Here is a 25,635-nt window from a genome sequence, read left to right on the forward strand (position 1 = left end):
CCCCCCCCCCCCCAGTATAGGAGATATAGGTTGTTTTGAGGTTTGCTCCACATTTTTATCTGTTGGATCAGGTGGCAATAGCAAGTGTAAGGAGGGAGGTCCAGACTTATTGCACACTTTGGGGGTATTTTCACGTTTCATGGCTAGCATATCATTGTTTTGCACTCTTTTGGCTCTTCTTAAGCCCTATTATTAGCTTTGTTTACTTCTTGACACGATTCAGGAAGTTAAAAATGAAAGAGGTCACTAGAAATTTCAAATAGATTTCCTCCCCCCACTCCACCCCTTCCTTTATGTGGGGTATTGTGTGTGTTGTGGAGAGGTCTAAGAACATGCAGTGCAATACCATGACACAAGCTTCCTCAGGTATCACTGGATTTGCGATTGGTCACTCGAATTCAATAAAGAAATGATCCAGCATTTTGGGATGAACACTATTTCTCCAAATAATTAGCATCCAGGAGCTCTTCCCAGTGAACCAATTTCAGCAGATGGCTTAAGGGTCTACATTCCTACTCAGATGTTGATGGCTTGAAGGCCTAAAATCCTATTTAGATGTAACAAGTAAATGATGGCCTAAAATAGTTGAAAATCAGAATTTTTTAACAATGTCCAAAATACAGTAACACAAATTTTACCTTAATAATTGCATTATCATTGGCTGGGATCATGGAATTCCAACTGCGTGAATCCAATCCTGTTCATACAGATAATTACCAGAATCAACATAAAAAGAAATGAAGTATTAGTAGTACAAGAAATTATGTTTTCAAGAAAAATAAAATAAAGTAAAAAGAGCCAATTAACCAGTTGTACCACAATTATCACCCAATAACACTCCAATTTACTTTGGGTCCCAAAAAAGTAAACGAAACAAAGAAGAAGAAAATAAAAATGCAATACCACCAGTGTGCAGCTGCTTCGAAGCAATAAAGTCCAAGCATTCACTAATCTTAGATGTCTCAAACTTTACAAAATGCAGTCTTCCACCAAGAATAGGATAGCCCCTTCTATTACCATTTGAAACCCCTAACCTCTCCTTCAACGACCTCTTCCTCTTATCATCAACTAAACGATCCTCATGTCTTGAGAAATGTACCAACTTGATCAGAGATCCTGTGAGTGAAACATAGAATCATCAATGGATCTACATAAAATGCACTGCAAAGCATCAACCATAACTGTCAAGTCAGATAAGGTCATTCCAAAGTAAGAAAACAAAACTATAATTAAATTTACTCCCTAATTAGTCTGGAACTTGTAATAAAAAAAAAATGTAAAAATATTTAAATAAAAACCATATGATGAATAAATACCTTCATGATATCCAATCACCAAAAAATGGAATTTACTGGAAGAGTGAAATTGAGCAGAATTTTAGAATACAGTAGAATAAGAAACCCATCACAAATTTATATCATAAATAACTCAATTAAGCAGCTCCAAATTTCGTTTGGGAGGATAAGCAGCTTCAAATTCATTCACAATGCAAACCAGAACATCCCAACCAAGGATGGCAGACCCATCTGGTATGTAGAATCTCTATGTCAACTTTAACACCAAAAGCAGAAGTCCTGGAAATAAATCCTGAACCAGAAGAAGCATATCTAGGGTGTGGTACAAAAGGGATGAAAATAACAGAGCCAGAGAGAGAGAGAGATTCAACCATCTCGGAAAACAGATAAAACTTGGGGGAGGGAAGGAATTCCATCAAACAAACTCAGAAACTGAAAAACAAAATATTGATCCGGCAACCATAATTCAGTTAAAGGAAGGGAAGTGGCACAAGAACAAAACAACATAAATCAGTTGTCACAAGCACCCAAATTGATTCGAGCTGTCACGAAATATAATCTTTAAACATTTTCAGAGACAACCACTTCCAGAATGAAGAACATTTTCAGAGACATTTCCAGGAGGATGAAGGCAAAACAAAATTTGCCCTGAAAAGATAGTGGGGAAATAAAAATAGAACAGCTCACCTCCAATGTCCAAAGCCAAATGAGATATATCATCAGACTGGTTAGGCAACAGAATTGTTGGGTCCTTCTCCTCAAAATTCCCCTGAATAGCAGCACCACTGAGATCGAGCTGAGGCCGAGAGGTCAATCGGTGACCTGAATTCGCGGTAGTCGGCGCCATTTCACTACCCTCTGGTTTCTCACCTTCCTCCTTGACCACCACCCCCACCTTCTGCTCACTTCCCTCCTTTATAGTGATGGTTTCAGGAACTGGGCCTTCAGTTGGACCAGCCATTAATACCAAATTCCTTGCACTTGCCGCCTAACCACAACTGTCTGCGCAAGCGTATTCAATGGGTCATTGTCCAATAGAACAGAAAATAACCAAAAATCCAACAAAAAAATAATTAAAATAATAATTTTCTAATCAAATTAAATATACTTGTAAATTCTGTTCATAACAAAAAGAAGAAGAAAGACCCATCACTATTAAACAACAAAATCGATTTCTTCAACAAAATTAACATAAAAAATATATCAAAATCAATAGCAAAGCGTGTAAAACATGTATTTGATTCAACCAGTCAACATGAAACACTGAATCCCGCATGACTCTGCTGACTTCCACTATTGAATTTAAGATTAACCCAATCAAAATTTGACAAAAAGAAAAAATATCTTTTTTTTAAGAGGAGAGAGACAGAGAGAGACGCTTAATGAGACAAAAGTAAAACATGGTCTAGAGTCCGAACCAACCACCCTAAACTGTCGCTTTCGCGGGATTTTTTTTCTCTGGATCACAAGTCACAGATCGAAAAACAAAACCACACCCCCAGAAAAAAAGAAAAAGATTAGGGTTTATGGATCATATGAACGGAATCTAACTTCAAAGGTTTCAGCATCTCGTCCCCTCAGAACTCAGAAGGTTAACCAGTAATCAAACTAATAAAAAGAGACCGAACCTCAAAGGAGATCAATCGGAAGTTTGCTTCCTATCAAGCTGGCTCCGATCTGGCGATGATTCCCAAGTTGTGTTACACACCTATGACTTCGCAATGTGTGTATCTATGATATATCCGTCAAGATTCAGGTCATCACGTAGTTTAGGATATGCATTAAAATAGTAAAATACACGATAGGAAATATGAGAAAGTATTTCTTTGTTAAAGAATAAAAAAGAGTGCGGCTCAAACAGCTGCGCAAGGGCTAATGGGAACAAAAAAATATTAAAAAAAAAATTCTGAATCCTCCCTAAGGGTAATAATCCTTTCAGCCCACATCGGATGACTAGCAGCATTAGGGTATGTATCTCAAGTGCTTCTCAATGGTTAGATGTTCATTAAAAAAGTCAGCACATTTGAGGGGATTTTTTTTTTTTTTGAAAAAATTATTTGGCCTTTACAGGGTGGATTAATCATTTTGACCCATGAGGCTTGTGTACGGTCATTAAAAAACATTTTCCCCAACCTAAATTCAAGAGTCAAGAAAAACGTGTGATGTTTGTCTCCGTCAAGACATAAGTTAACTTGAAAAGACTGTTACCCCAGCCTTGTCTACAGTCTACACTCGAAGGACTCTTTCTCTCAACAAAATTTCAAGACTCAACAACCATACCAGTGGGAGGTTTCTGAGTGGGCACCACAAAACACCACTTGGATCGAATCTAAATTGTCTACAGTGAACAATGAGATGTGATGAATATCCAATGGTTGAAAAGGTTTTACCATACACCTCAGCTGTTGAATGCTCATTACACCTCGTGCTCACTAAAGACGATTCTAGTGCCGGCGGATCTGTTCCATCACGAGACCCACTGAAATTCATTGTTTTATAATATGTAATGGTATTATATAATGTAAAAGATTGCAAATTCATGGGGGCTGTAGTGCAGGTTCTGAATTAGTGGCTTTAACCTGCGTCTGTAACCACCAAAAAATAATAACCTGCGTCTGTAACTGTGGACCCTGGGAGTATCTTATCACATTGTTTATGATTGGGGTTATACATCACCGTTGACATCAGCAAAAAGGGTATGGACTTGAGTAAACCTAATTTACAGGTAGAATCAATCTAATTAAAATCACTCCCAACGTGGTGGGACCGGACCTCTCCCATCCACGAGTTTCCCATGGTACAGAAGTTAAGATACTTAAAATAAAGTTGATATCATCTTTGAAGGCAAAATTATTCTATATGGATCAATATATATATCTACAATTGATTGATACCTAATTTAATACCATGAACTAAATTCATGACATTGAATTTATATGCATAAAGTTTGCATTCCCTTTCGAGGATGTGAAAACTTGAGGTACTAGTAACTCAATATTCATTACTCAATCTTTCATCGACTTTAAAATAATGAGTTGAGCTTTGTTCACTATGTGTACGACCAACTCTAAACACCTATCTATTTTACTTTCAAAATTGTCCTTGTATATGCTCTAAATGGCACTGGGTGGGATAGATATTGATTGTTAATGATGGTGATGATGATGGGATGAACTCGTAATGAAAATCCAAGCAACCACTCTAAACGATGAGTTTTCCATCTTGATTGTTGATGATGGTGATGATTGTTAGGCGGATGTGCAGTTATATAATCGGCTTCAAATAAATAGGAGACAGTTCCCTTCACAGTGAACAAAAACTCTCTTAGCCACAATTTCTAACCATTGGATTCGATGAGGTGGGCTAATTTTCAACTACCTACAATAAATAGTGGAATTAATGATGAAACTAACTATCCAAGTGGTCCAATGGTATGGTCACACCACCTTAATCATTTTATCATGAGTGACAAGAAACTTTCTTTAATGACAAATAAAGAAAGTTCCTCCCCTACCCCAAGTAGCTTGAAAGGAATCTTCGAGAGAATTCTTTATCTTTGCCACATGACTAAGGGCTATGAACAATTTAACTTTAGGATATTTGGAGAACAGTAACAACTAGTAATTGATCAAGTCTCAAATTGAGAACTTAATTCAATCAAATAATCTCTCATTTATTAGTATACACCCCCCCCCATATTCTTTCTTACACATTTGCTATTACTTATGCGACTTTTATGCATTCTTTCATAGTTTTGGATTTTTCAAAACCTTTATTTGGCAACCTAGAAAATTCGGTTATACTGAAACTTCTCATGTGAGTAAGAGACCTAGGATTCTATTTGTCCACACATTTTAGGGGCCACTTAAATTGCCACATGCCAGATATGAGATGTTAGGAGATTTGATTCCAAATTTCCTGCTTAAAAAACAATTTTCCCAATTAATTATTTGATTGATAAAATAAAACCCAATAAATAAATACCAATATTTTCTGTATGAAGTTCCTAAAGAATATCCCATTTACCTTAGCTTGATAGGCAACCCACCAAAAGTCACTAGTCAACCCACCAAGAAACCATTGACTCTAATAATTTGAAAGACCTTGAGCTCGCAATAGAGATGACAGTTCTAAGATCTTGGAGAAGATGCTTTTGACACAATAAGGAAGATTCAATCTGCATTCCTACATATATAGTCTTGAAAACAGACATTAAACCAGTGGTCAACCAACTCATGACCGGAATCAATGGAGTCTTATTGATTAAATTGTTGACTAGAATATTGAATATACTTGGATGTAGGAGGCTGACAGATTTTAATATTTATGCAACTGAATGGAAGGCATATTGTATGTCTAAATTCAAATAAAGATATTGGTTTCAAGGAGTAGCTCAATTGACTTCATATAAGTACGAAATATTAAGATTCAAGAGTTTATTTTTTAACCAAGTTGTCCGGGCCAGCTTATCGAACTTGAGACTGTGCGTTTATCCACACAATCCCAATTCGCCCTAACCATCAGGACAACCCGTGGATGGGTTAAGATTCAAGAGGTTTGACCAAAGCTATGGCTGGAGAAAATTATGGTTGTATTTGGTATATAGTTTAGGAATAGATTATGGGTCTAGAATCTGTGCTGTGTTTTTTTTTTTTTTTTTTTACTTTCATTTTTCATCCTAATTTCCATTCCTAATTTCTTATTCTCTTCATTCCCCACCCTTCTTCTTCTTCTTCTTCTTCTTCTTCTATTTTTGGGTGTTAGAAGTATTATGAAATCTGATTTTTCTCTATTGTCTCGCTTGAGAATATATTTTATACCCAAAATCTACTCTGAAAATAAATACCGTGTACAACCTAAAATGTCATTATGCCTGCATAGATTATAGTTTTGATACACAGTTCGGTTCATGACCATGTAATATTGCTATTGAGCCAACCTAATTTTAAATTCCACCCCTACATTAATTCTGAGACATCTACTGCAAGTTTCTCTGCTTCTTCTTGGCTGCTTGATGACAAGGAACACAGCCATGGATGGCTATTCTCAAAGAAAATGGACAACACTAACATCTATATATAGATGGGGTTTCAGCCAATGTAAATTATTGTAAGAAAAAAAAATAAAAAAAGAAGAACCGAAAAGGGAATTGCTTCATAGGAAAAAGGCATGCTCTAAATTAGATGAACAATGAAGTAAATACTAGTCGGGTTAATATATTTACTAAGTTATTAATTTTTATACAATTATCATTAGGGATGTGATTCTTTGTTCTAGAGTGTGGCTTACTCTAATACTTCCTATATCTAATACTCTCCTCCCCAGATAAGAGGTAGAGGTATATTTTCAAAAGGGATGAGAGAGAGAAATATATAGGAGCATTGGCATAGGCCACGCTTCAGAAAGAGTCCTTTTTCCTTATAAATTATTAGGGAAAAAGTTTCCATAGAGTAGTGTGCCCCAAGTGCCCAAACACACGAGTAGAAAAAAAGATCAAACCATTCCTCATGAAATGGAAAATGACATATATGTGAATGCTTCATTGTGTGTTCCTATTGGTCCTAACGCATTTGCATAAACCGCACTCCCACGTGGAACACTTCCCCAAATTCTAATTGTTGCATGTTTGGATACAATTGTGTTACCATTGAAAAAAAAAAGTTGTAGTTTAAATTAGATCATTTTCCATCACCAACCTAAAAGGTGATGTGACGTAATAATTAGATGTTAGGTTCATCATTAATTCTCACCCTTATTTTGTATGATTCGAAAATGATATCCACACATCCATAAGTTATGATAAGTATATATATACGGTCACAATGCACCTCCTAACCATGTTCTTATCATTTAGGTGATCCACTTAAGAAGGCCTTTTCAATGTGGTCCACCTAATTACAAAATTTGGCATGCAACAAAGTCATGGTAATCTTTTATTTTTTGGATAAAGGCAATGCAGCATTAATCTTAAATGCTTGACAAATAGAGTATACCTTTCGATTGGTCACTTGTAAAAGTTCAAAAACCAAATTCAATCATATAACCACGTATAGGCATTTTTTTTCTATTATTTTGTTTGTTTATTATTTTTGACCATTTATGAAACTATTTTGAAAAAGGATTTTTGAAACTTTGTTTAACCACATGACCAACTTCAAGTTTTGGCTGAAACTTAACAACTGAGAAGAGGGGGGGGGGGTAAGCCTATCTGTGCAAAGCACAAGAAACTAGTGCCACATTGTACATTGTTTTGATATATGTAACAAATTTATTCAATTGTGATTGTCAAATTAAATCCAATTAGTTAACATTTGTAGTCTTATGTATAAGTTATTTTAGGTTGTGTTTGGCATGCATTCCTAGAATAGATTTTTTCTAGAATGCATCTTGAAATATAATTCTTCTCTATTTTTTCGCTTCACGATGCTTTGTAGACCTAGATTTTTAGTTCATACGACCCAATGCAACAAATGCTTATCAAAAAGTGATTTATTATTAAGAAACTTAGCTCTTTATTAATGGATAGTTTTGAATTTTGGGATTTGTTCGAAATATTCAATAACTTGATTTATAGTAATGGAGTCAATACTTTATTTGTTATTTTGCGTGCCTCCTTATTCATTGGTGCAATTGATTACTAAATCCTAAAATAAAGTTCTTCTCTATTTTCTTGCTTTAGGATGCATTCTAGACTTGGAATCTATTCCGAAAATACATACCAGACGCAATTTTAGTTTGATTACATGAAAAAGTGAGGGGCAGGGGGGGTTGGAGCTATGTTATATAGCTATTATATTTTCTCGTTGTTAGGACAGACTATGATTTGATACAAATTTGGGCACCATGCAATGAAACTATCATATGTTATATTAGAATTAAATATGCATGTAGTCACTTAAGATGCCCAAGGATATGACTCTGATAGGCCTAATCCAATAGAGATGTTTTTGCACTCGGAATAGACCTAGCCCATGAAGGCCTGTTGGGATGGGCTTGGACCAACAACTATATCAAAATAACATGAAGGCCCACATCTCTCACTAGGGTACTCACAGTGCCATGGGCATGAGCTAAGAAAAAAAAAAAAAAAAAAAAAAAAAAAAAAACTAATATTAATGTGTCCAATTGAGCTTTTTCTAGAGCATTTATCAACTTTGCTTTCTAAATATCATAGTTATCACGGCGTCTAGGCGACTCATGGCATTGGAGAGGTCTGAATGCAAAATTACACCAACAACGGGATCAAGGAATCCACGGTGCCTAGACGTCTAGCATCGCCTAAGCGACACCTTGACAACTATGCTAAAAATCATATATCTTTTCTGCTCTTAGATTTCAATGAAAAATACTTTTGGAGATATGTACAAAACCAATAGAAATCTTAGATAAGGATTAAAGGAGGAATTTTTTTTTTTTTTTTTGAAATGCAATAATAGAAATTTTGGAAAATCAATTCCATTTTTTTGGAAATATATTGGTGGTATCTTGATCTTTTGGTTCCTCTGAATAGATTCCAGCCCATCATAAGGCTTGGTACAACCTCCAACTTAATCGATAAAGTAATTGGTTTGACCAGTTCAAAGGTGGATGAACCAGTTCACAGGTTAATTACTGTGCATACATGCTACCTTTTTAGCATAACGTTTTGGGGTTCAAATCTTTTGTGGTGAGTGGCAGTGAGGATCCAAAAGTTGGGAGGGCCCCTACATGTGCCCTAGCCGTCGGATCTTCACTGCTGCTCACTACCTCCTGACAAAGAATTTTTATGCAGGCTAGAAGCCTATATCTATCTTGACGAACCTCACTTTAACAAGCAAGATCATAACATTCTGATCCCTTGTTACCATCCATTCTCTCATCCTGCAATAACCACCAGGCTCATGAAGTCCACGGGAGGCATGGTTTTAATAGCAGAATTAAATTGGTCGAGGCCGATCCTGACTCTGGTCAATCTTTGTCCAAGATCTAGGGTTAGGGAAATTTGGGGCCAATTCCTTTGATTCTGAACCGATTTCATCCTAAACATGATCGTGTGAATGAACGTGTGCATGCAATCTCATATCTAGGGTTTGGGTTATCTTTTCAAGTTCTTTTCAACTCACATTGAAGGAGGATGTACACTCTTTGGTTTATAGGTAAAACAGCATCAAAGAAACGGCCACTGAGTCCACTGCAAAGTGGGGTGGGATCGAGTTTGGATTAAATTTGCATACAAGAGCCATTCTCGTACACTGCCTCCTCTCCACCTGCTCTCCAGGTGGAATCCACTTCATTAGGTGATCTATGCATTAGTGAGAGAGGATAAATGGATTCAACATAAAAATCAAGTAGCGTATGGAAACTCGAGAATGAGAATGGTTTTCGTACCATCCACTTCATTAGGTGACCTATGCATTAAGGAGAGAGACTAGATGGATGCCATTGAAGAGGGTTTGGAGTGTAGCTTTGGTTTATGTTCCGTATCGAATATGGTTGGAACGTAACAGAAGAAGATATGATGACCGAAGAAGGGAGCGAACATTTGTTGTCAAAGATTCTATGAATGATGTATGTGATTGATTTCTCAGTAGTATCTCCAATTCAAATCAAAACCTTGAGGGATCTGATTTTATCAAGATCATTAAGGTTAGAAAGAGTGATAGGCAAGTCATAGGATATTACAGAATTGAAGTGGGAATGGCCAGTTTTGGGAAGTATTAAGATTAATATTGATGGGTATTCTCTAGGAACCCAGGTATTGCAGATAGTGGGGGTATTATGAGAAACCATATGGGTCACCTTATGCTGTATTTTGTTACCTATCAAGGTATTTCAAATAATTTTGGGGCAGAATTCTCGGCTTTTTTTGAAGCCATTCGTATTGCGTATTCACTATAGTTAAGGTGGATAGTGGTAGAATGTGACTCACAAGTGATAGAATCAAGCATCAAAAGTGAAACAATTCCTTAGTATCTACATCATTGTTGGTTGCAATACAAAGGTTACTTGGATCAGACTAGATGGAAAATTATTCATGTTTTTCGAGAATTAAATTCTGTAGCGTATCACTTGGCTAAGCATGCAGCTTCTACCAGGATCACTATAGTTTGGCTAGAGCCTTCTCGGTTTGTTCATGATGATATTTCTTGGGATGCAATAGGAAAACCTCGGTTTAAGTTTTGTTAAGCCAGTTAGTCATGTCAGGCCTCTTCACTGCTAATGGCAATGGTGAAGATGGGAGGGGGTATGCACGGTAGTTTTTCTGTTGGGTAGTTATTTTGCCATTAGTATTGTATATTTCTCTCATTTTTAATGAAATCTATTTGCTGATCTTAAGCAAGAAAAAAAAAAAAAGCAGCGTACAAGAACCCGAGAATGAGAACTGATCCAACCTCGTGGGGTGGCAATTAGCGGTAAAGAGTGGGGCAACATGGTGTGAAGTTGAGAGTGCTTGTGGGAGAGGGGTGGGGAATTAGGATCCTCTCTAATACCACAATGCGTCCCACACGCATCGGACTGCTGGGCAGACTTTGGGTTGCATGCCTAGATCCTCTCAATCGTCTGATACTCGTTGAGGCACTGGAAGCATTAGAAAAGATCAAGATCCAAGGAGTAAGGACATGAACCAGCAAGATGGACAGGGGAAGCGGATGGGAGGAGGTAAGGGATAAGGAGAAGTACTCTAAAAGAATTTATAAGTAGTAAAAGGGAAAAAGAAAGAAAGGGAGGGAGGGAAGATCAGAAATCTTCGGGTGGATTCCATTTATGTGGATAAATTTAAGAATCATTCTCATGCGAGGATCTGATCTGCTCTTGAAGGGAGCTGATTATTAATTAATTGCCGACCCATCATGTGATATTTCCTTGTCTATTGTTCACGTGGCCATTATCTCACTTCCTTAGACTTGGTACACAATTTTAAAACGTGATGAGAACAAGAATTTGGTATACGTAGCAGGCTAGGAGCCCCATTAATGCGTTGCACAAGTTGATCCTTTTGTATTTTCAGGCACCCACAAATGCCACCAAATCAAAGGCCCTTTTATATTTTCTATGTATAGAGAGAATGGGTGGGGGACGATATGAGATTTCATTACCATCTTCTGTTCAGATGAAGCAGCCTTTATAGATGGGAGAGAGAGACCCGTCTTCTACTTTTCTACTTATCCATTTTCATGCATGGCCATGCAAATATTGACTTGGACGTGAACCAAACTTTTTTTTCTTTTTGGTTAATTAATTCCATACTAGTGAGAAGCTATGGCGATAAGAAGTGGGTTAATGTTAGAGGCACTTTCAGATTGCATTGAGAACTTAGTGGTGGAATTTGATTGTCGAGAGCTTGTTTTATACTGAACATGAATAACATCTTATATTTGTCATCATATTTTAGAGTTTGCAACAATCAATTGAACGACTAACGAAATATTTGATGTTGTTCGGTTTTATACTCAACATCAACAACATCAAATATTTCCTAGGGAGATCAATATTGTTGTTGACTCCATAACAAGGAACACCATATCGGTAACGTGTACGATAACATGTAACTATTCCAATCTATGATTCGAACGGCCTTCTGACTCAACAATTGTGCATTCTTCACGATCTAATGAATAAATTTCAAATCACCCAAAAAAATAAAAATAAATAATGGATAAAAACCCTAGCTAGATTGGTATAGTTAGTCCAACTCAAGTTTATATATATATATATATATATATGAATGAAACTTTGGCCCCATGACCTATGTGGTTTTTCCTCTATGTGAAACAACAGTTAGGTCGTTAGATGATGTGGAATAATCTTATCCTCTAGTTTTAAAGCTTGTCACAACTATGTAAGCAATCCCACATGAGGAAAAGCTTACATGAAGATATGATCTAAGGCTAGCTCATTCACATGCACAAGATGAGAACGAATCCATATTTCAAAGTTCAAAAATATTTACTTGGGGTTCAGAATTCAGTCACATGTATCTTTCACCCACAATGTCACACCAACCCAATTGCCTAACCATGAAAGGAAAAAAGAAGGAAACCTCATTACTTCTGATTCTTTTAGGAGAAGAAATCCCTGCCAAATTAACTGTTACTTAACTCTAATTAGAGCTAGTATAAGATTTCCATAAAATAAAAAAAATGAAAAGGACATGCTTGATAGATAATTAATTAACCACTAATAGTAAGAGTTGAAGAAGAATCTATCAGACATGGATAGGTTTAGGTTCTTAAGAGTCAATTCTCAGAGGAAACATGAAGTCAATTAGCTTGTTCTTGAGAAGGAAAAAACTAAATTATCAGATATAACCCATAAATTAACAAATCTAGCTTAGGCCTTTTTATGTCTTTTATATGAACTCATCAGTGTGATCTACTCAATTTTCCCGTTGAAGAGATAATTATAAGCAAAATACTCTCACTTATTACAGTATTGGATTTAATATATATACTGTTTCTTCTCTATAATATTACAGTCCAGAGGTGGACTAGTAACTAACATATTAGAAAGTTCTTAATAATATTGCTATGGATATATAGCTAATATATAAAGCTCAAAACTATAAACTTATACATACTATAAAATTTTATTTGTTCAATCGTTGTTAAGTAGCTGCATAGACCAGAGATCCTCAACGTTTGGCCAGAAGTTTTCATTTGATTCAGCAGGTAAAGGAACTGGAAAAGCCTCCAAGTTTCCAGCATAAGATGGTAAGTAATATTCCATTCCTTCTCCAACTTCTTCATATAAATGAGTATTACTTGTGCTAGCCTCGTTCTGGTTCAGCTCATGATTAGAATTCTGCCTTGGGTATGGTCCTGCTTGCTTAATATGCTTTTGAATTCTTGTTCTCCAGTGGTTCTTTATTTCATTATCAGTTCTTCCAGGAAGATGCTTTGCAATCTTAGACCACCTGCAAGGAAAAGAGGTGTATGTCAATGAAGAAAGCTAGCTAGGGATACATACGAATTCAAACTTCTTATTTTATAGTTTATTATTATGTATCCGGTGCACTAGGCTCCCGTCACTGTAGGATCTAGGGAGGATCATATGTGGCAGCCTTTCCATAGCTTCACAAAGAGGCTATTTCTTGTGTCAAACCCGCGACCACTAGGTCGTAATGGAGCTATGTTGCGATCCTACATCGGTCATATGGGGAGGGGGGGCTAATCCCACATTAGTTTTGAAAGAGATTTGATGTGGGTCTGAGATGATCTTGGATTCCCTTACCTTGTAAGTAGGTTTTTAGGGTTGAGTTCTTCCAAGTTCGTGTCGCTGGTATCAGAGCACCTGATCCTCAGTCTCAACCCTTGAGTGGAAAGGGTAACATGGTGCCATAATGAAACTGCTAGGAAAAGGCCATATGATCCGGAGTGGGCCACCATGGATGTCGGTTTGGAAGTATGGTGGTATGTTATGATGCTCAAATTTCATAACCTTATATAATCACACACCCTATGGTAGAGTAATTGACATCTTTGCCACATAGGAGATCAATATAGGCTCGATCCCTTTGGTTGCTAGGTAAATTAAAGGGAAGGGATGTAAAGTGAAACTTTTAAACTAAAAAGGAAAGTATTAATTATTACCCTACATGATTATATCATTACCCCCAAATCATTCCATTTTTTGTTATTAAATTTCACTTTACTATACATCCAAATATCCCTTGGATTTGATAAGTTGTAATTATGTCAATTACACTAGAAATAATAGGACACATGGACGATTGCATGCCACCTAGTCAATTATGGAAGTCATAGGATATGGTTAGCAATGCAAGTTCTAAGGGCTCAATTTAGGTTTAAATTTTTAATAGAGGCAGTTAGGCACAATTAGAATTTATACATGTTGTGTACAGAGAGAGAGAGAGAGAGAGAGAGAGAGTATTTATAGACCTAATTCCAAACACATGGTGTGAAGGTTCTAATCCGATGTCAAACTGATCAGGAAACCCGACCAATAACTACTCTCTTTTGGATCGACCCCACAAGTGCATTAGGCAGTTAGGCTTGGAGAGCTAGAAAATATCAAACCTTTTCAGCCATGGAGACCTTCCTTGTTGTCCCATTTACAGCCATTTTCTAGCCCTGGAAAAGTAGAGTTTCCTTTCAGTTGCAAAGGGCATAGGAACGAAAGCAATAGTAGGGTCCCAAGTAAAACTGTAAGAGGGGTTGCTGGTAGGACCCTGAAGGGATAGGACTAATGCCCTATGTTTTGAATTTCTTCAAAAGCCAAAAATTGCCAACCCTAACCATAATATTCCATGGACCATGTGTCCATATATGGCTCTCTCTCCTATATGTAGGAACTAAGTTGATCTATAAGGGCAACTTGCACAAGAACCTAATCGGATCTCACACAACCACTAATCCTATATATATTTCTTATTATTTTCCCTTAATTATATCCAACTTTTAGTCTTGATCAGAACTATAAGAACCTCCACTTCTAATTTCTTGACCTAAGTTAAGATTTAACATATATAAAAAGGAAATAAATAGTCTATAACATATGAAAGGTCTAGACTAGCAGTTTATAAGGGAAATCTAGATGGTAACAAAGATATCTAGAAGTGCACTTTTAAATCTTTTTGTTCTTTTCTTTAGGCTCCATTTGTTTCTATCTAGAAAAGTGAAAATTGAAAAGTTTACTGTAAAATAGGATTGTTTGCTGTTCGTTTGGAAAAAAAAGAAAGAGAGAGTGAGAATTTTTTTTTATTAAGAAGCAAAGTTTTGATGTAAATATCAGTTGCAGGAGAATTGTATAGAAAAAGGGCCTGAATAATTTTAAAATAATACCTGAATAATTAAAAATAATCTTCTTATTTGAGTTTAAATGAAGAAAAATTCACAAACCCATTCAACTAAACAAACAATTTTTTATTTTCAAATTTGAACTAAAAAAAAAATTAATAATGAGAGAGAGAGAGAGGTAATTGCACCAAAAATGCCAAGAACCCAGGTAAATTTTTCTTTCATTTATGCAGCAACCAAGAAGAGAAGGGCCAAATAACTTCAAGACTCCAAGAACAAGGACTGTGAAGATATGCACTTTCCCCTTCTATTCAGCTAAGAGATATATGCATTGAGAATTAAAGCATATGCACCAGGTCTTCTCCATGTGTCTAGGGTTAAAAAAAAAAATGGCAACAAAGAGACTGCAGAGATAATCTGAAAAGGCCAAGGCACAGCCATTTTCATAATTCTACTGAATATGGTCTCACCTGTTTCCCCACCTAGCATGTAGTTCCATGATCAAGAGCTGTTCATCAGCTGTAATATTACCTCTTCGGACGTCAGGCCTCAGGTAATTCAGCCATCGAAGACGGCAGCTTTTTCCGGTGCGTTTCAGCCCTAAAAAATTAATGAAAAAAAAAAATTATTGTTTGGTTATCAATGCCTTTACCAGAATTCATATATGCAGAGAAGAGGTTTTACCTGCTGAACGTGCCAGTGTGTTCCAAACTCCTTCCCCATGATTAGCTATATAGTTTATCAGAATTAGGTCTTCTTCCATGGTCCATGGTCCTTTCCTTACTTCTGGCTCTTGGGAGCTGTTACTAATGCCTCCTTTCATCTTATCCATCTTTGGAGAAGCTGGAGAAGAAAGAAGAAGGAGAGTAAGATCTTGGGGGATGGGTGGTTTGAGAGTACCATGGAACGAGATGAAGAAGGTAGATAGCTAGGGTTTATATAGAGAAGTTCTCTAAATCAAACTTGCCACATGAACAAGTCTTAATCATCAATATTAGAGGAGCTTTTAACCTAACATTCGTAGCAAAGATGTACGTTTCTTAATCTAATCACATGGAAACCACAAACGTGGATGTATTGGTTGTGAAGGAAAGTGAAATCAATTTTGAAAAGGGAAAAAAATTGAAAAACCTACCTAAATTGTTTACTATATTTGGTAAGGAAAAAAAAAAAAAAACTATACGTCACTATATATGCGTGGTGAACTATAACGCTTCACTATTTACCACATAGCATTACATAGACCCTTGTTCATGAGTGAGGATCAGGCAAGGATCTCATTTGGTATTGCTCAGTTTAAAAATGAGCAGTGGAAGTAGCTAAAATTACAAAAGATGCCATTTTATATTTTATTCATCTCCATTTATTCACATTATGGTAATTTTTATTATAAATTTGAATTAAAACTTGATCAACTTTCCTTACTTACTTTGAGTTAAAATATGACCATTGAGATGTATCCAAGGTCCTCTATCACATGAACTAACTCATATACTATCAAATAGCAAATATTGAAGTGTTATACTTCACTAGGCATAATGACGTCTAGAAGGACCCATTTGGTAAAAATACTTTGGGGGAGGGATTGACCCTTGGGGAAGTGTATATTGGCATATTATCACACCAAGCAATGGGAAGGGGGAGTGAGAAAATATTGATAAGTTTGTCATACATGAGGATCCACATGGTTATTAAGAAAAGAAAGAAGGAAGAGAGAATGTCAATGATTATGAGAGGGCATGTACTACATGTAGAATTCCCATCATTTTCCTTATACTTTTCAATGTAAAATTTATTTCACTTTTCTAATCAAAGAAATTCGATTTCAAAGTAGAGTAAAATTTAATAACCAAATTTGGTATGTTTTAGAGTCATTTTTACAAAACTTCATCTTTATTAGTTTAGTATTGATTTGCTTTCATCACTTTCATTCTTTTATTTCCATTCCAACCAAACAGAGCATGAATACATGATAAACCTATTTTTATGATTTATATAAATTCACCACTAGAGCCTTTTAAGCTTACTTCATTAGGTCTAATTTTATATTGTTTATTGGATCAAGAAGAATAATAATCTAATGCAAAGATTGATCTATATGTCTATCTCTCTCCTCAAATTCTGTTTTCCCTCCCTCTTTCCTATCCATTTTTCAATAACCAAACTTAGCCCAAAGATAAAAGGAAGTGAAATTTTCAAAACTTAAAAGTAAAATTTTGTAAATATTACTCAATATAATTATACAAACTACTTAAATTTCTTTTCTATCTATTTTTTCTTCACTCTTCCCTTAGAAGTGTTCCCTTACTTATGTTGTAATTGCTTTGCCATCCCTTACTTAGCTTGTTTTGTTTTTCTGCAAGGGCTCTTTTTAATCTTATTTTGTATTTCTTTACTGCTAATAGGTTGGTCTGGTTATGGCTCAATCTCTTTTCCCTTTAGGGTTTTAATAAATTTATTTTTCAATTCCAAGGGTTTAGGTTACAAAGCACAAAAATAAGTTTAATAACTAGATATGTGATGATTCAAAGTTAGTGAGATATTCATATAAATATTAATTACAAACTTTTTTATTTTTTGGTTAAGGTTTGAAAGTTTAACTTCGCTTCCCTTTAATTCTCTTCCAATGAAATGGATCCTAAAAATTTATTTTTTATTTTTGGGTGAATAAAAAACATATTAAACCCAGTAAAAAAAAAAGAATATATTTACAAGACAAAAATTCCGCAAGAGATATCAGGTCCAGACATATCAGACATATAAATAGAAAACAATAGAAACAAAATATCAATCTTGGGATTATTGGATTATCAAAATTGAATTAAAAAAAAAAAAAAAAAAAGCAATAATGAGCTCAAACTGCAATCTAGTGGGCTGACTGCACAGGCCTTACACCAGCACTGCTAATCAATGCTAATCACTGCTAATCAATACTCACTGAATATCCATATGATCTTGATGATCCCAATTAGTTGACACGTATATATTTCTTAACTTTATATGCTATTCATGGTTGCACATTATCACTTTCCTTTGAGTCCTTCTAGAATGGCTCCCTAGCTTTGTTAGAGTATAGTTGCATGTAAAGGTGGAACAATGGACATGAACAGTTGCCTAACTTCAACACTTGAGAGAGAGAGAGAGAGAGAGAGAGAGAGACCAAACAATAAGAAACAAATAAACGTGAGTTTGTATGATGAAGCCTCAGTGGAGGAGAGAGAAAAGGTGACGAAAGTGAGTCTTAAAAGAGCTTTTCTATTAAACGTGGCTTACTTTACGTAATCGAAGCTTTTCTTTTTCTCGACAATTAATCTGGTATGTGCTTCCTGCTTCTCTGATCCAAATCCAAACTTATACCTAAATGTTTCATACCTATCACTTGTGATAGTTAAGCCGCGTTTTTAAGTATCTCTTCACTTCTCTTTTCTTTTCTTTTTTCCCAAGAAAAGAAAATATGTTTAGTCATGAAATTGGGATTTAGAGGAAAAGAAGTGGAAAAGTGGTTTGTTATCAGACTCATCACAAGTGACTTGCAATGTTACTTGCCACAAACTTATTAATTTGATAGACCACTAATTATGGATCTCACACGGCTGGCTCATCATATATATAGTTCCATAACATTTTGCATTTGGGGTTAGGGTTGGTTAATCTCAACCTGGTTTAATTTGGATTGGGTTAGGTTATGGTATATTCAGAACAAAGCTAAGTTGTCATGAATGAACGAAACCAATTTCATTAATGGATTTTCTTTGTTTTTTTTCTGAAACTTAAAAGGTTACAGGTTTTCCATGATGCCAGAGCAGGAAACCACACCAATGAGATGGTAGGAGACGGATTCATTCAATAGGAGGCCCACATTTAACATGGTAAGGAATCCTCACTCTGACATCGTGGGGATCTATTTTCCATTAAATAAAAAAGACTCAGCCAGCACAAGTTTGCAATTTTAAAGAGTTGGTAGAAAATTCCCCACAATGCCAGTGTGAGCCATAGGGAATTTGCACGCCACACCAATAGTTGTACAAAGAATGATATCATCTACATGGGTTCAATTAGAAATAAAGAATCTCATGTGAGTGAGAGAGAAATAGTACTCTAACATCATCTCTTTTATTACCTAATAATAATTTTAAGCTTTTTAACCTTTCAGGTTAACGGAGATGAGGATTTTGAGATAGATGAGTGGTAAAACTAGGAAGAATAAAGTAAGTAATGATCATATAGAATTGATTTTGGATTGAATAGCTCCGATATATGATAAACTACGAGAAAATCATTTAAGGTGGCATAACTACGTTCAACGGAAGTCTTCAAGTGATCTAATATGGAGGAGTGATTTGATTCATATTGAGGAAATTAAAAGAACTAGGGGTAGACCTAAAATGACAGAATAAATGGTCCAAAAAACCATGCATAACTTAGGCCTTGTATCTAGTATGACATCAAATAAAGCTAATTTGGAGGGCAATGATCTATATAGCCGACCTCATTTAGTTAAGAATGATAGTATATATACAACGAATTCCTAGCAAAAAAGAGTATATATATGACGAGTATATATGTAGTGAGTATCATGCATGCAAATGCAATGCAGAAGAAATTATGGGACGTCAGTAACAACATTTGCTTAATATTACATATGTGTACGTGCATCAGCCATGCAATCGTGTATTCTTTAGTGAAGTCCTTGTATATAGCGGTTGATGAGTTCAGGAATCATTGCACTTTGTTTCAGGCTATGTAATTTGCATGGATTGAGTTCGAGTTGATGAGAATCATTTAATCCTATCGCAAGGCATGATCACGTTTGGCCACTTTTCTAGTATGGTCGATTCCAATCATGTGACTGATCGAGATCATATTCTCTCAATCCAATGGTCATAATGGACACATCATCCACCCATGTGGTATAATATATGCTTTATAACATTTGAAAAAATAAACAAACCCTTGTGATAATAATAATTAACCAAAAAGATGACAAAAAATTAAATAAATAAAGAAAAATATTTCTACATTGGTCAATTTGACTATCATCGTCATCACCTCGAAAATATTAATCTTAATGACATCTAATCAAATATCAAAGGAGAAAGTTTTTCGAAAGAATCTCTTTATATATTAATTCAAGTTGATTTAATGAGTTCTAATGAAATGGTTTATGGAAAACAATACGCTTCAGTTGGTAAGCACTATTCTTGGATTTGGCTACAATTTCCTAAAATATTTTGATGTTTAATTAGATGTCAAAATATAGCTAGGGATTCGTTTTTAGGTATCATATATATATATATATATATATGACATGTGATGAGTTTGGAATATCCTCAGACTTTCGTGGAAATGTTTTAGTCATATGTCGATTTTAGTCCAATTTGACTTCTTTGCTTTCATGAAAAATTTGGAGTGAAGGAAAAGGAAGAGTTCTACATGATAGAATTGTAATATGCCATAAAATTTGAAGTACTGCCATCCATCCAATAATTAAAATGACCAACTAATTTATTGTAGTGACAAAAGTGGCCAATAATATTGGAACCCATTTTGTAACCTCCTACTAAGTATTGCCAATGTTGTCTAGAACATTTTTTTTTTATCCAAGATTTCATGTAAATTGATTAGTATTTTACATGTTAAAATTTTTTGAGATACTTGATTTAAAAATGATCAATAAACTAGGGTAATACATTTTCAAAAAAACAAAATTCAAAACAGTGTTGCTCAAAATTAGAAATTACAAGAAGGTTTCCTTTTGCAAAGATCCTTTGGATACCCTCTTTACCTGATTTTTCAATCACTGATTATGACATCGCATGATTCTTTGATTTGAGGCTAAGAATTTTTTAATTGGGGATAGTTGGAATACTAATCTATTTAACACTTGTCTTCCATCCTTTTGTGTTAATGAAATTTTATCTCTCTCACTCCCTCCCATGTAGATTATCCTTGGTGGCGTATCTTTTCTAATCAAGGGATACTCACCACTAAATTTCTTTATCTAAAAGGTACTACTATCTAGTTCATCTTTTATTTTTCATATTATGTATTTCTTAAGTTCTTCCCTCTTGCCTAAGAGTGATCGACATTTATTCTTTAATGTTCTGATTATAACCACCTATTTTATTTGGTCTCACAGGAATGCAATAGTTGTTTCCAATATTAAACCTAGCCCTTTTTTTTGTTGTTTCTAATATTAATCATTAGATTTCTGATCTACATCTCTCTCTTTGTCCCAGTGCATCTCCCCTTGATGCTCATTGCCCCGCTGATATGACTGACACTACCAGGTGCTTTCCATCCTTACCCTTTATGGAGTTTCCTACTTTGGTTTGTACAATAGATGAGATTCAACAATTATCTTTAGAAGTAATCTTGTGTTAATTGCTAAAAATTATTTGATGATAGGAAAAAGTATTGAAGTGGACTCATGAAGCCTTCTCCAAAGTCTAAAGCTTGCTAATTAAGGAACACGACTAGGGTGTTTTGGAAATTTGGTGCGACTCAAATAAGGTGCATAACTTGGTGATGAACTCAAACAACTATTCATGGCCATTTTTTTTAGATTTAGAAATGTATAATCATATCAAAGTCATTTTTTGCTTCTCTCTATCGAATGAAGTTATGGTTTTGTTCAAGCAGTTGGTTTATCATGTTATGCAACAAAGAATAAGTATTTTTTTCAAGTCGGGGAAAGACAAATAGAATATGGATGAACGGAGAATCGTTTCACCTTAACTTAAATCGATTTGAATCTTTTTTATTTCAACCACTAATAACAGATTAACACCGTCAAGTTTCTTGGAGTTTCAAGTAAATTTGTCAATAGTTTAAAGTGTCAAGCAACCTGCATGTCCAAATAATTATTTAAAAATTTGACAATCAAGAAGAAGAGTTTTACAACTAAGCATAAACACCGTAAATAAATAAGGGTTTCACTAACCTCACAGAAAACGACTTCACAAGTCTGTCCTATTAAAAGACATCACATGGAATTCTAGGAGTCATAGCCACATAAAATACGTGAATAAAAATAAAAATTAATTTTTGAAATAAGAGTTGATTGAGGACCACAAAATCTATGACTTCAGCATTTTTGCATAAATATACAAATTTGGGGGGTTGAAGAGGGGACATCCATTAGCTTGAGCTCGTGATTGTAACTAATATTCTTGTGTAAACACTGTTGTTCTCTGCTTAATTAACAAAATTATACACAAAAAATTTCAATCATCGTATAATTAAGGATTATATCGTACATTACATCTATCATTTTCTTGTGTTACTTGTGAATGATAAATTAGTACTCTTAGACAATATGAAAGAAAAAAAAAATACGAGAGAGGGTTTTGAGAAAATGACATAAAGAACGTACCCATGAAATGCGACAAAACATTATCATACATGAAAGGGCAATGATGTCATTTCATACGTAAAGAGAGATTGTCACATGGTCATTAGGACATGAAATGGATTAGGTCAAATCCAAAATATACTTTTACTATACCCATTTAAAAAAGATCATAAATTTTTATTTTTTTTTCAACCCCAAAAAAAAGCCTGGGAAGAATGATCCAATTCCTATGTAGAATCCATTAGGGTTTTGATAATGGTAGACCCAACTTGGATCTCAAAAGCAGATTTAGACTCTGGAGATTAAGTGGATCCAACCTGTTTTATGCTCTATAATTCACAAATTTTGAAAGGGTTTCCCCACTTGGCTAAAATTTCTCAAATATTAGTTTTCAAAAGGTGTTCTTGAAAGTATTTTTGTCTCCCAACTTATATGAAGCAATTGGAAGTCCAAAAACAGTGTTACACACACATCTGAGTTAGGTTGGTCAGCCTTGCGCGTGCAGTTCTGATGGCCACTAGCTCAGCATATATTTCCCCAATACAAAGAAGGGGGTTTTGGACCTTGCGAAGACATCTAATGCAACTTGGACAAGTTATCACTTTTAATTTCTTTATCCTTAAATAGATAAAATTTGTCATGTTATGTAAAAGTTATATGGAAGCATTACCACCTTGAAATAACTAAATTTGTGGGTTTTAATGAGTCTTCTAAACTTGAGTCTTATCTCACAAGGTTTCACAATTTCTGTTCTCATTGAATACTCTCTACTCCAAAGGTCCTTGTTCTAGCTAACTTTGGATTTCAAGTCAAGCATTGATAAATGACAATAAATACAATAGCTGGTATGGCAACTTCTTCAACATTCTAGGGTATCTTTTTTATGATTTCTTTTCTTATAAGCACAAATCAATCAGGGATCGGAATTGGTCACCACCGTCGATTTCGATGAGATTTTGTTCTGGATTGGTCAGAATCAGTAAAAGAAACCCTAAAATTGGATCAAATCTGAAATCTGCAATCCCTTAAACCAGTAACCTCAACTTGGTGTCGCCGGAATTGCAAAATCTAGGGCTAAAAGTCTCACCTCTAACCATAAGAGATAAGAGTCTTAATTAATCCTGTTTAGATGTTGGGGGTTATAGAGGGATAGTCTCACATCGATTATCCAGGACTTTGAATGTGTCTTAATATACCATTTGATCATCTCCACCAAATTGCCTAAAGATTTTTTTAGACCTTTAAGTGGTATTTCGTAAGCTTTTCCACTTTATCACTTTATGTAACTAGTGGAAAACTTGTGGTTTTTAATGAGTCGTCTACCCTTAAGTCTTATCTCGCAAGGTTTCAAAACTTTTGGTCTCATTGAAAACTCTCTACTGCAAAGGTCCTTGTCTTTAATTTGTTTCAATGCTTTCCTTTTCTATCTAACTTTGGATTTCAAGTCAAGCATTGCTAATTGACAATAAAACAATAGCTGGCAGGGCAACTTCTTTTACATTATAGGTAATCTTTTCCATATAATTGGGACCACAAACCAATCAGATCGAGTTCAAGAGTTCAGAATCATGACCAATAACCTCAACTTGGTGTCACTGGGTTGCAGAATCTAGGGCTAAAAGGCACAACCCTAACTATAAGAGATAGAGTCCTAACTAATCCTGTTTAGATGATGGGAGTTATAGAGGGATAGTCTTACATCGGTTATCTAGACTTTGGATGTGTCTTAATATACTATCCGGCCATCTCCACCAAATACCTTAAGATTTTGGGTTAGACTCCTCAAGTGATATTTTGTAGGCCTACCCATAAGATCACTAATTACAAGTTTTCATTAGATGTATTAGCCATGGGCTTATACTTTTTTTTTTTGGGGGGGGGGGTGGGGAGTGGGGCGTGGAGGGGTGGTTGGGGGGGGGGGGGGATGGGGGGCTTGGACTGATTCCCTATTGAAGCCCTAAAAAGGGAGCTAGCTCAAACCTTTTCTGTTGTTGTGAGCCTTTTGACAACTAGTTCTAAAGACTGATTGTCATGTTTATCTGAATACTCCTTATTACTCATTCTGTAATCGATTGAGAGAGGTTAAGAGGCAATTGCTTCCTTTGGTTGTCTGACTTCATGTGCACCTCTTTGTCTATACTCTATCCTCCCTTCAAGCTCCTATGGAGTTCTTTGTGATTGGAAATTCACCAAAGAGACCAAACTGGCATGCTTCTTGTAATGCCAACATGTTCAAGCCAACATGGCGGACCTGTTCTATTTAGATGAAGCATTGGAAGGGTAGTATGCCTCTTGGAGTTTGGACCTCATTTCAACCATGATATATCTAAAATCACCCTGCCAGTGATTAGAGGCCACGTGGCAATGGATTAACTCTAAGCACACATCACAGTTAGACCTCATTATCAGTTGGTTAGATAACCGAAAACAGAGGACTCTCCACATGAGCATGCTCCCTCGCAGGTTTGCGCAGTGTGACATTTAGTTAAAAACTCAATTCCAAAATGGAAGGGAGGGCCCTTCCTATAAATAGAAGTACAACCATGAGGTAAGGGATCCAATTTTTTCTAGTCCTTCTCTGATAACCTCCTCACCCAAAGAAATTTTTACATCAGTTATCGATCATTGGTTTTAGTATTGGAGAGTCCCCTGAGTCCACTTTGGATGACTTTCTCTCGTCTTTTGATTCCATATTCAAGTATCCACGAACTAGAAAGATTGATAATTTGACTGTAACAAGCCACATTGATAAATTTTGGAAAATTCACCAAAACAGTCCCATCAAGAGAAGGCTATCTTTAACTCTCCCTCTCCCCTTCCCCATCCACCCCCACCCCCACCCCCACAAAAAAAAAATAAAAATAAAAAATAGGCGGGTGTAAAAAGACTACTAAACCCCCATTGGTCTGCAAATGCCTCTGAACGACATAGTGACCATGCAAATGGATAGTGTTCTCTTACCCAAAAGAGACATAGTTATTTCTTATGTGGTGGGATGATGAGACTATTCCAAAACACAGAGAGAGAGAGAGAGAGAGAGAGAGAGAGAGAGAGAGAGAGATCTTGATCTGTTACTCTCTTAGAATTTGATTTTCAAAGCTTTAATTTCATTAAGACTGTTTTGATCTGGGTAAAAACAAACACAGCTTAATCATAACTTCACAAAAACCACAAAAGAGATTAGCAATACTCCGAGGACTGCCTAAGGCCGGCCCATTCGAACCCAGATCCAATCCATGGGCTACATTTA

General features: G+C 35.6%; 3 protein-coding genes and 1 long non-coding RNA gene across 5 annotated transcripts in view; 2 read left to right on the forward strand and 2 right to left on the reverse strand.

Moving 5' to 3' along the window:
- LOC122078045 (pantothenate kinase 2-like) overlaps positions 1 to 3,123 on the reverse strand; it is a 21,988-nt gene extending 18,865 nt beyond the window's left edge. Inside the window, exons 1-4 of the mRNA XM_042643921.1 lie at positions 2,924 to 3,123; positions 1,983 to 2,297; positions 904 to 1,116; positions 639 to 697 (exon numbers count right to left, since the gene is read on the reverse strand). Coding sequence (XP_042499855.1) covers positions 639 to 697; positions 904 to 1,116; positions 1,983 to 2,256 — 546 coding nt within the window. The 5' untranslated portion in view covers positions 2,257 to 2,297; positions 2,924 to 3,123. The remainder of the gene's footprint in view (positions 1 to 638; positions 698 to 903; positions 1,117 to 1,982; positions 2,298 to 2,923) is intronic.
- A 9,468-nt stretch (positions 3,124 to 12,591) lies between these two features.
- Positions 12,592 to 15,958, reverse strand: LOC122078523 (MYB-like transcription factor EOBII). Its single transcript, XM_042644537.1, has 3 exons — positions 15,716 to 15,958; positions 15,502 to 15,631; positions 12,592 to 13,188 (listed from the first exon to the last, which is right to left on the reverse strand). Exons 1-3 carry the CDS (start codon positions 15,861 to 15,863, stop codon positions 12,870 to 12,872), a joined length of 597 nt encoding a protein of 198 aa, XP_042500471.1. The 5' UTR covers positions 15,864 to 15,958; the 3' UTR covers positions 12,592 to 12,869.
- On the forward strand, positions 12,882 to 21,775 carry LOC122078524. 2 transcript variants are annotated; one of them, XR_006140099.1, is made up of 5 exons: positions 12,882 to 12,985; positions 18,809 to 18,900; positions 19,185 to 19,239; positions 20,974 to 21,039; positions 21,271 to 21,775. It is a non-coding gene; the product is annotated as an uncharacterized LOC122078524 (long non-coding RNA). The 2 variants fall into 2 exon arrangements; XR_006140098.1 differs by lacking the exon at positions 19,185 to 19,239.
- A 1,360-nt stretch (positions 21,776 to 23,135) lies between these two features.
- Positions 23,136 to 25,635, forward strand: part of LOC122080284 (type 2 DNA topoisomerase 6 subunit B-like) — a 7,123-nt gene continuing 4,623 nt past the window's right edge. Inside the window, exon 1 of the mRNA XM_042647236.1 lies at positions 23,136 to 23,230. The gene's annotated coding sequence lies outside the window, so the exon portion shown is untranslated. The remainder of the gene's footprint in view (positions 23,231 to 25,635) is intronic.

This window comes from Macadamia integrifolia, chromosome 5 (genome assembly GCF_013358625.1).
Source record: "Macadamia integrifolia cultivar HAES 741 chromosome 5, SCU_Mint_v3, whole genome shotgun sequence".
Taxonomy (NCBI): Eukaryota; Viridiplantae; Streptophyta; class Magnoliopsida; order Proteales; family Proteaceae; genus Macadamia; species Macadamia integrifolia.

What these genes read in the sequence shown, in the direction of transcription:
- LOC122078523 (XM_042644537.1), bottom strand. Translation starts at nt 15,863, where the DNA reads ATGGATAAGATGAAAGGAGGCATTAGTAACAGCTCCCAAGAGCCAGAA. An exon ending in CACACTGGCACGTTCAGCAG is followed by an intron (nt 15,632 to 15,715) that starts GTAAAACCTCTT and finishes TTAATTTTTTAG; the next exon opens with GGCTGAAACGCACCGGAAAA. An exon ending in CATGCTAGGTGGGGAAACAG is followed by an intron (nt 13,189 to 15,501) that starts GTGAGACCATAT and finishes TTTTCCTTGCAG; the next exon opens with GTGGTCTAAGATTGCAAAGC.